Source organism: Filicampus tigris, chromosome 3 (assembly GCF_054856515.1).
Source record: "Filicampus tigris isolate MCC_2025a chromosome 3, RoL_Ftig_1.0, whole genome shotgun sequence".
NCBI lineage: Eukaryota > Metazoa > Chordata > Actinopteri > Syngnathiformes > Syngnathidae > Filicampus > Filicampus tigris.
The window spans coordinates 29465563-29477328 of NC_141219.1; the positions used below are offsets into that span (position 1 = coordinate 29465563).

The window sequence follows — 11766 nt, forward strand, 5'->3', positions numbered from 1 at the left end:
GAAAAAGCATAAACCTTCCCAGGTTTGAAGAGTGCCTTCTCCAGATTATTCCATCTTTTTGCACAGATATCAACATTAATTACACAAAACTCTAATCTCACCAAATTTAAGAATTATGTCCTCATAAGGATACAAACAAAATCCTTAATAAATGAACATGTTACATGTTCAATAATTTAACTGGAAAAAATGTTTGGCTAGACTTCCCCTCTACAAAAATGGTCTTTCCAAGAATATGTTCTATGCAAGCCCATTAGTCAAAACATGGCATTCTGATTAATATTGTATTTGTGGAATATGAGTTAAGCAGTAAAATCCACCTGTCTTTGTCGAGGTCAGGGGTGGAGATTTTGCCACTTGCTGTCGACCGAAAATGACAAGAATAGTTTCTCAGGGCTCAGGTAACGACCAATCATGGCTCAGCTTCAGAAAACAGATGAGCTGTGAATGGTCGTTACCTGAGCAAATGTGATGTCTTGTTCAGTAAACAGAAGTGACAATATGACCGCCCCCTGAGATGGCCTTTAACGGGTGGATTTTGCTGCTTAACTCATACTCCACAAACACAATATTAATCAGAATGCCATGTTTAAAGTAGTGAAGGTGCATAGAACATCAGTGCTGGGCACTTCTCACCCAGGTCGCATTTGAAAAAAATCAGAATTGAGCCGTTCAGACTGTCATAAAAAAATCAGGTACAGGTCGCATATGGGCAAAAAAATCTGATCTGGGTCGCATTTGCCTGCGGTGTGAACCTAGCCTTAGAGGAAAGACACACAGCTGAAAACTTGGCTGCTCTCCTGCGGAGTGTGATGGGTACGTGGGCACTACAAAATAAAGTCGTCGCCTGTGTGCATGACAATGCAGCTAACATGGTGCTAGCGAATGAGACCTTGCTGGACTGGGAGTTGGCACCATTACTCATTACATTATTCATAATAAACGCCATGCACTGCATAGGAAAATGTATCAGAAATGTATTTCTCTTTCAATTGTTCACCTTCATTCAGTCAGTTGTTGTTACATCAATATAATTTAAATTAACAAACTGTCCTGAATGTTTGGGCTAAAATAGCCCCTAAATACACACAACATTTGAATTTTAAACTTTGAATTCAATATGTATTAAAATTCAAGTTTTCTTATTTATAGACTAGTCGATTAGTCGCAAATAAAATTTGAGACTAGTCGGCGGACAAATTAGTAGAAATTCCCATCCCTAGCCAGAATGTTCCCAAACAGGAGACCGCAGTGTACGCGGGCACCTCGAGCTCTGGCTCTTTTCTGGCTCACTCTTTTGTGCCGCCACTCTCGTCTCCCGCATGCAAACAGTCAGCGTCCGTGCGTAAGCTCGCGCTAATAAATGGACCGAACCGAACATGCCATACTGAAACATATTAATACACCCGAGTGTACCGTTACACCCCTAGTACATACATAAAGAATCATGCTGGAAGCTAACTATAGTTATATAAGAGCAGCTGCTTGCTGGTGCGACACGCCGCCATTTACATATGATCCGATTAGTCGATTAATCGCGACTACTGTTCATGATTAGTCGACTACCAAAATAATCCTTTGTGGCAGCCCTACTGTACATATTATTGCAAAGACTTCCCCTTTAAGAAATTGTAGGATGTTTTGTAAAAGTATCGCAAATTTTCTAATTTACTTGTATTGTATTGGGATGTATCTCTGTATCAAACAAAGGGAGAAACACCATCTTATTTCTTTTTTACATTAATTATGGTACGATTTTACTTAATCAGACCCACTTGACATCAAATTAGGCTTTTTGTTGCCCCCTGAACTACAATAATGTTCACATCTCTGGTCTAGTTAATGAATTGTTAGTCAATTTTCTAAATAGACATGGCTGACAGGACAAAATCAAGTCTGACCGGTTTCTCTTCACATACCAGAGAAAGTGGCATGTATTACTAACTTGCAAATCGATACTAGAACTACCCTGTTGCCTTGGCATAAGCAATTGCCCTTGCTAACGTCATTCAGGAATTTTAAAAATAATACATAAAAATAAAAAATAAACTTCACGTACGTAATGTACCCTTTCAGGTTATGTATTTCACACATGATTATAATGGAATAAATACAACGACAGCACGAATACACTGCAAATAAAGTGAATGATTGATAAATAACTACTTTATTTACAGCTATTATTACTTACTATAATTAAAACATACTAAAGCACATTATCGCCGAGCAGTGACTTAGTGCTAGTGCTAATAGTTCCCTTCCGAGCATGCTAATTGCTAACGTGTGCCAAAGTATAGTTCGCCTTTACAACTTGGATTTAATATGGGCCTTAGGTCCACATTTTGGCCAATTCATGGCCTGCAAGCAAATAAAGTCGAGTTAGCTTGGGAACTTAAATCTCTAGCTAAATGCTAACACAACTAGCATCGGAGTCCACTGAGCAAATGAGCTCTTTGACGCTACCTTACAATCGGTCATCAAATTTACTTACCGGGCGCATACACTTATGACGATTTCGTCGACGATCTTTCCACACTGGCATATGGCAAGGAATGCATTATAATTTTATTCCAGCAACGACAACACTGTAACCAGAAAAGGCTAAATGAATATGGCAAAATTGTCAACAAGAGGACAGCTGGGGAATTAGCGCATGCGCATATCCTTCCGCTGCGGCTATGCTGTCAAGCTGCACACTTGCATACTACGCATTTCAATGATGAAAAATGTTAAAAAGCAAGACAGAAAACATCGATACTATTGATTAGTCCCCACGTGGGTATGTTATTTATCAATATAATAAGTTGAAAACTACTTGGTCTCTTTGACGTTGGAATGCAAACGTTTACGTCCTTAATTTAAATTTTCATAGTTGCCAACTTGCCAATAAGTTATTGTAAATATGTGCAGCCTCCCACTTTAAAGCATTCATCCACAGAAGATTTTATATGGATTTTATTCAACGATCAAGCAACGTTTTACTTTTGTCTCTTTTTTATTTTAACATTCAATAGTTTGACAGTTCTTCAAGAAGTGTCATTCCGTACATTAGTCACTGCCAATGTGGTGCATTTGCATTTGAATTACATTTGTAACTTTGACAAAAATCTACAAAAATAACAAGAGAAAATGTTATTGTAAATACGTGTAATACACGAATTTTTGATCGCCAATTAGATGTTTTACCCTCCTCCGCAAAAAAATGAGCCTATGACTGTTATTTTAACTTTTCACTGAAAGGTTTTTAGTTAGTTAATACGTTTTTAAAACAACAAAATAAAGTTGTATTTTCAACTTTTGTTATCCATTGTTTTATTATCCTATACCATTAGCGCAACTACTACCATCATACATTTACAAATATTCAGCAAGTAAAGCGGGTCCTCAATTGTTAGTTCAATAGTGACGCACAGTTTAAGCTGTTTACACTGCCGCTCTGTCAGCAGAATCGTTCATTTCAAAATTATTTCACCTTGCTCCTCTTCACTTATTTAATTGTTTTCACTTGTATTATTATAAGAATTATTAGTTATTTATTCATTTGTTTCAATATTGCCAAATTATCTGAAGAGGACTTTGCGTCACAGGGACAGAACGGCCCATTTTGTGGACGGTCGGACGGAGGACGAGAAATCTTTTTAAAAGGGCGAACTAAGCAAGGTAGGTGGCAAGGTAAGCGAGGCAGGTTTTCGTTCGTCCCTCTGAGTCCTGGCTGACGTGTTGTGTTGGGTTATTTTAAAAAGAAAAACTGCCTTGCTAAGCCTGGAGTCCTGCTTTTAATGTGCGTTCTCTCCCTGCAGTATTGTTCTTACAGGCATAGTCTGCCCTCTAGTGGACGCTCATTTCACTGACGGAGGGAAAAAAAACACTGAAAACTATGACCCGGAAGTGGAAGATATTTGTTCTCCTCCTAAATTATTTTCATTGCGAAATAATGCAATAAAAACTGAAAACTTGCAACAAAACCCAATAGTATTATGTTATTACACAATCTTAAATATTCTCGTGATGTCCCCTTGCTTGCTCCAGTCCTGTCATCTCCATCATCATCATCATCACGTCGCACGGTCGTTCCTGGCAGCTAAAAGCTGCTTTAGTTAAACAGTTGTAAACAGTTCAATCTACTCACGATACTCCCAGCCGGTTGTGCTGCATAGGAAATGAGCTATAATCTTGAAATAATGTCATGCACGGACGCTTTTTGTTTTTCTTTTTTTGGGTCAGCGGTCAGAAGTTTATGAGAGTGATAACCGCTGCAGTATGTTAGAACATAATACTGTCCAGGTGAGCAATAATCAGAACAGTTTTGTCTCTGCAATCTTTAATGGGCTTGGATATGGGTGTGTTTTCTGTAGAACAAAATACAAATGAAAAAACATGAGCAGCTGCAATGAAATGCCTCGTCAACACGACACCAATTTGCTGCGCGGTCGTAACCATACACAAAGTTCAAAGCAGTAAGAGCAATATCAACTGAAATATCCACAAACCGCAATCACAAAAAAGGCACTTCATATTGAGTCACTTACATGCTAATGCGCGCACACCTTGTAAATTGGATAGACTTGGATGGAATGTTTAAACGTGTTACGTGACTTTCATCTGGTAGTTAGCGCGGGTCCTGAAATAGGTGACCAAAACATGCCAAACTAAATTTAAATTACACTAACAGGCTAACCACTAGAGGGTGCTATAACAACATAAATAAGAAAGAACCTAGCCCTTTTAACAGCGGACGGGCGGACCAATGGAATGTAAGGACGGAACCGGTTTAAAAGGACGAGGACGGACGGGGTGGGAGGACTCTAATTTTTATGAATAAAGACGGAGGGACAAGGACGGAAGGGCACCCAGGTCGAGGGCAGAAGACGGACCGGTAAAAAAGGGTTAAGTGCCCAGCTTTGATAATTATATTGAACATTATTTTTTAGCCGACTTTTGGCACCCTCTAGAGTCCACGGCGGACATAGCATCACCTAATGGTATTTTAACATTTTTTAATATATATTTTTAAGCCATTCAGAAGTTGACTTGCTGATGTGTTTTCAATTGTTGCTGATGTGTTTTCAATCGTTCAATCGATACGGAACCCAAATGTGCTTCAGATAGTGATGGGCATGACCGTTCTTTTAAGTAAACTGAATCATTAGCATCAGTTCATCAAAATGAACCGTTCAAAAGATTCGATCACCCCCCGACCCGGAGGGAGTGAGTGAAAAAAAAGCACTTTTGTGCTCACCGTGATGTTGTAGTAATTGTAATTTGTACGTTTGTATTACTAATGAACGAGAATGGCAGTGCAGCACGTTCACTCACTGTATGGTTGCGAACGGGAAATGCAGCACGTTCACTCACTGACTGGTTCGTAAATGGGAAGTTACCTAACCGATTCCTTCGTGAACGCCAATAGTATAGCAGAATGTTCAGGAAAATCCCTCATCCATCTGACGCTGGCTGCTGATTGGTCATTCACGAAGATTGACGACAAGCGTGTGGCTGAGCTCAAATGAACTGAGAAAAGAACGAATCACTTGAGGAAGTGATCCATTCACTCATCCATTCACTCAAGTTCACTGAAAAGATGTTTTCTTTTTGAACGAATCGTTTGCGAACAATCAACACTAGCTTCATTTTGAGGTTGCAAAATTATGGAGAAACATTCACCTTCAGGATTGTCTGGTAAAAAGCACAATTCATGGTTCCATCAATCACAGCAAATCATCCAGGTCCTGAAGTAGAAAAGTAGCCCAGTCCATCACATTATCACCACCATGTTTGATTGTGGGCATATGATGTTCTTTTTTCAAAATGGTTTGTAACTGTACATTTACGTCAGATTTAAGTTCAAAGTAAAAAGAGTCATTATGTTCTTTTTGGTCAACAGTGGTTTTCGGCTTGGAACTATGCCAGTTCTGGTGCTTGTTGACATAATTCCCCCATGGAACTAATAATTCATGGATTTGTTCAGGACAGGGTTTTTTTTTGTACTTATGCCATACATCTAATTTACTTTCTGTTTTGTGGAGAATAATGTTCAGTAAAGTCTTTTACGACATGCTTCCTGCGTCCACTTCCCTTTGGCAAAACACTGGTGAAGTCAAATAATATTATTCTCAATATGCCAGAGTTTTAGGATACGTCCGTGACAGCCTGGTTCACATAGACGGAGGTTCACGAGGACACGTGCTACTACTACGTCGCTTTGGCACTAGGGAGTGCTACTGCTACCTCAGATAGTCCCAAAACTGCGGTTGTGACTCCTTTCGGGTTATTTGAGTTTCTGGGGATGCCGTTTGGACTAAAGATTGCCGCCCAGTCGTTCCAGAGTTTGATGATCTTTATCGATTTGGATGATGAAACTCCTTGTATGATCAACACCTTGTGCATCTCAAGGATCTTTTTGCGAGACTTTCCGCACACGACCTGATCATCAACCTGGCCAAGTGCCTTTTCGAGCTTCCCTCCATCCACTTCCTTGGTCATCACATCATCAAGGATGGTGCCACCCCTCTTACAGCGAAGGTGGAGGCCGTCGGCACCTTCCTTCATCCCCCACTGCTTGGTCTCTCCGTGAATTCCTTGAAATGGTAATGTTCTACCACAATTTCATCTGTCAGGCTGCCCACATTACGCATCCACTGAAAGACGCCGTTAAGGGTATGCCTTTCCCCCAACGAGCCTGTTAAGTGGACTGGCGAGATAGGGATCACCTTGTCTTATGTGAATATGTTGGCTCACCCGTTGCCTGGGGCCCCCGGTCACTGTTACCATGGATGGCTCAGATTTGGCAGTTGGCGTAGTGCATGAACAGTGGGTGAGTGGGGCCTTGCAGCCACTGGCCTTTTTTAGTCGCCGGCTGACTCCAGGGAGCGCAAATACAGCACGTTCAACAGGGAGACCCTTGGACTTTTCATGGCCATCTGCCACTTCCGATTCTTGCTGAAGGGCTGCCCCTTCACGGTGTTCTTGGACCACACACCATTCTCCATGTCTAAGGTAGTGGAGCTGTGGTCAGCCTGACAGCAACGCTAACCATCATTCATATCACAGTACACCACTGACATACAAAATGAGTGAATTTTTGAAAAAAAAGAAAAAAAAGGTTATCAGTTCGAACATTATATGTCTTGTAAAGACAAGACAGTAGTCTATTCAATTGAATTGTTTGAAAATGATTTGCCAATCATTGTATTGTGGTTTTATTTACATTTTACACAATATCCCAACTTCATTGGAATTGGGGTTTGGTGATACACACAGCATTGTTTTCCCCCCAAAACATGATCATAGAATTGTTCGAACCTATAATCCAAGACAAAGATAATGGCATCTTATCTTAATGTACAGTATGTTGAAGGCTTAGTGAAGATATTTAATTTTTGCCATTGGCATTGCAGTTGAAAATACGGAGTAAGCAAATCTCTTCAGACACACACATTTCTACGTACTATTCAATGTAAATAGTAAGAATCATTCCAACATCTTTCCCCAAAGTTGACTTTTTTTTTTAACATCACAAATTGTCTTATTTGTCTTATTTACTTTATGTAATGAGATAGCTGCACACTAGGCACACTGGTACACAGTGAGGAGAGTTACTTAAAAGTACAAACAAAAATGCACCAGGAAAACATCTACTCCACAAAAAAGGGAGATGAGTGAAAAAAAACAGATAATCTCCAGTCTGATTTTTGGCATATTTCAAATGTGTATGGTGTATAAATCCACAAAGTGTTGTGTGAGAATATAAGACGATAACTCTGTACAGTATTTTTACATAACACAGGACCAGCCATATACGGTATAGTGAATGAGTGTATTATGAGTTTGGATTCTTCTCTTGCTGCTCAATAAACCAATCAGAGGGTGCAAAATCCAATTTGAGTTGATCCATTATCCATTGGTCCTTTTCAGCTCCTTCAATAAATTCCTCCAGAGAAATCTGACCTGTACAATGCATATGAGAAAATGCAAGTTACACAATGCAAAATCATTATTGCATTTCTTACTTGGAATTATTATATACATTCACATTACTCTGTATATATTTCCTCAGAGAAGGGATGGTGTAATCAACCTCTGTTTTCGAGACAATTGTTTTTGTAATTTACAATAAATGTTGAACAGAACACAACTTACTGTCTTTATTCTTGTCCACTTGGGTAAATATTCTATCACATACATCCTCAATGTTCTCTGGAGCATCCGGGTCAGTGTGCTTCTTTAATTTGTAGATAATCTGGACAGATTAAAAAACACATTAAAGATTTTGTGAATAGGGATCCATCCATCCATCCAATATCTATACCGCTTCTCCTCACAAGGGTCGCGGGCGTGCTGGAGCCTATCCCAGCTGTCTTCGGGCAGTAGGCGGGGGACACCCTGAATTGGTTGCCAGCCAAAACAAACACACACACACTCACACCTAGGGGAAATTTAGAGTGTCCAAAGGCCTACCAAGCATGTTTTTTTTGGAATGTGGGAGTACCCGGAGAAAGCCCATGCAGGCAGGGGGAGAACATGCAAAGTCCACACAGGGAGGCCGGGGCCGGGATCGGACCCAGGACCTCTGAACTGTGAGTCGGACGTGCTACCCAGTCGACCACAGTGCCGCTCTGAATAGGGATTACATTCAAAATTCCATATAAATAAATAATTGATTCCACAGTCTAATCTTTTAATTTTGATTTGTCATCTCAACAAAGTGTATTTACCCGTAATCTCTTTGTCCCTAAAATGGTGACCAGGCGCACCTGGTTGCCTACAGGGAGACAATGATTCGCCCGCACAGGATTTTGCCTGACACGTAATGCACATTTTCTCACATTTTTAGGATACTTTACCATCAAACCGTTGTTGAACTTTTAGCCCTAATTCCGAAAGGCATATTTGGCGCAAATAGAACACTGCTCATCACCAAAAGAGGTTTCTTCCAAAAGAGCACCATACATACAATGAAACAAGGTGCATGGTGGCAGCATCATGTTTTGGAGATGTTTTTCATCAAATGGAATTTGGGGATTGGAGAAGGAAGAAGGAATTATAAAAAGTTTGAAATAGCAGACAGTCTTCGCACAAAACCTTCAAACGTCTTGTAAAAAGCAAGATGCCCATTTATTATGAATTCGAAATGTGATTAATTCTTAAAAATGCAGCTTCGTTTCAGTTATAAAAAGACTTGTGCAACCACATTGTTTCACTTGTTTATACAATTTACTTCGCCTCTTGAAAAGATGTAAAAGAAAAACGTGAAGTATGACAGTTATAGGTCACATTAATGGTGGGGAGAGTTTTGTCATTTTTTTCCCCCAACAGAAATCTGATATTTGAACAGGGGAGTGTATACAAGCAATTGTTGTATCCACTGTACAGTAATAAATTATTTGTACTCCTTTAAATTACAAGACTGGCAGTTTCTGATTGTCATGAGAAAAAATTAATTATTTCAACCACTGTTCTAAACTTTTCATTCAGACACTGAGAAATTATATTGAAAAAAATGCTTGAATTGTCTCATTTAATTCTTCATCCTATCTAAACAGTTTGGATGATTCTTAAGGTAATCTTTATAAATCCCACAATGGGAAAATCTGTGCCTCCAACTTTGTCTTGAGTGGATGATGACAAAATGTTTTTCTTCATTGAAGAAAGAAAAAACACTTCATCACAACACAACATCAACAGAAGTGAGGAATTCAGAGAGGGCTAATGTATAATTGTCAGAAATGTAAATAGATAGGGTTTAAACAGACAGCACTTTGAGTTGCAATTTTTTTTGTATGAAAAGTGCTATATAAATAAATTTGATTTGATTTGAAACATGGAGAAGACACTGGTCACTTTCAGGAAAGCCAGAAAGCATATACAGTACAATAAACCTCTCGTATTTTGGAATCAGATACTTTGGATAGATGATATCAATGTCAATTCATAGCGGAATGATGAGAAAAAAAAATTTAGGGACACGTTTTACACAATGGCATGTATGGCTGCTATTGGAACAGGTTCACTGGTGCTTATGATGACTGCAAAAAGAGGTAACAAAAAGGGGAACAGTACTATACTATAATCACTGCTCACACCCAACCATCCATATATCCATTATCTACACCGCTTATCCTCACAAGGGTCGCGGGGGGTGCTGGAGCCTATCCCAGCTGTCTTCGGGCAGTAGGCGGGGGACACCTTGAACTGGGTGCCAGCCAATCGCAGGGCACACAGAGACTAACAAACATCCGCACTCACAATCACACCTAGGGACAATTTAGAGTGTCCAATCAACCTACCAAGCATGTTTTTTTTTGTGATGTGGGAGGAAACTGGAGTACTCGGAGAAAACCCACGCAGGCACGGGGAGAACATCCACACACAGGAAGGCCGGGATCGGGGATCGAACCCATGACCTCCGCACTGTGAAGCAGACGTGCTAACCAGTTGACCATCGTGCCGCCCCACATCCAACGAATTCCTCCAAAATAGATTTGATGGTGCTTCTCAGTGCAGGTAAACAGTATATAATAACCTTATAGGTGCTACAAAGGCATGCCTAAGTTTGAATACTTTTCACTTGGTGAGCACAAAATTTAAGGCAGCAAGGCCCACAAACACAAAATTTAAGGCAGCAAGACTAACAAACAAGCAAAGGTGGCTATAGTGTAGGTCGGCAAAACATGTCCAGGAGGGAAACTCAGAACTTACAACAACACAATTAAAAAACAAAAAACATTGAGGTGGCCTACAAATTTTCACGTAACAGTACATATGAGGAGATGGTTATATTTTTCAGTCGACAAATTTCAACATTACACTTGCTCCAATCATCACTTGAGCAAAGCCAAACAACAAAAACAAAGCATATTACACACCTTGATAATATGTCTCACTTCTTCTCTGTCCAGACGGCCATTCCCATCTCTGTCATACACCCTGAAAGACCATTTGAGTTTGTCCTCGAGTTTACCCCGTAAAACAAGATGTACAGCTGCCACATATTCCATAAAGTCTAGCTTTCCGTCCTAAAAAAAATACAAGGACAAAATAATGTCATGTATCATATTGCACTCAAGCAAGGGGTCACAAATTGCAACATTTCGGAATCTAAAGTGGAAACTAAGTGGTCACAGTAGAATACAACGTAAATGTTATCAAATATTACACATTAAATATTGTAATTATGTTCAATTCCTAGAAAAAATATGTATCACATTACTACAGACTTTTACATTACCTTATTTGTGTCAAATGATCGAAACACATTTTCCATGTATGCTGATTCTTCCTCTGAAGATTCGTTGTTGACTCGAAAAATCTTCTTGAATTCATGCAGGTGTAGATTACCACTAGGACATTCACTTGCAAACCTACGGTACAGTGCCTGGATGTTTTGAAGGGTAACTTCTTTGTCAGTAACACTCTGTGCTTGACCCATTATTTTAAATCATAAAAAAGTGCTATTCTACGCCAAAAAATCAATGTAAAAATTGTCAAGCAACATCACTATGCATTATCAATTCTTGAGATTCTCTGGCAGATTAACCAGTGCAGTATTAATTAAACAATTTCAAAATTTCCCCCAAAATTGGATCTTCCTGTACATTTGTGTTAATTAAAAAAAAAACATGTATCTATGCCTTATTCTGGACTAAGCAAAACAACATTTATAGAAGCTACCGAAGAATAAGCAGTTAGTATAGTAACCAGGAGAGCTAATGGCCATATGTAGAGTTAGAAGGGTTACACAGAGCACTAAGGGAGATTAGGGATTAC

The 11766-nt window shown here is 39.5% G+C and overlaps 1 protein-coding gene across 1 annotated transcript; it reads right to left on the bottom strand.

Moving 5' to 3' along the window:
* Positions 1-7178: 7178 nt before the first annotated feature.
* On the bottom strand, positions 7179-11434 carry LOC147150558 (guanylyl cyclase-activating protein 2-like). Its single transcript, XM_086025428.1, has 4 exons — positions 11228-11434; positions 10866-11015; positions 8140-8239; positions 7179-7947 (listed from the first exon to the last, which is right to left on the bottom strand). Exons 1-4 carry the CDS (start codon positions 11426-11428, stop codon positions 7820-7822), a joined length of 579 nt encoding a protein of 192 aa, XP_085881554.1. The 5' UTR covers positions 11429-11434; the 3' UTR covers positions 7179-7819.
* Between the last annotated feature and the right edge of the window lie 332 nt (positions 11435-11766).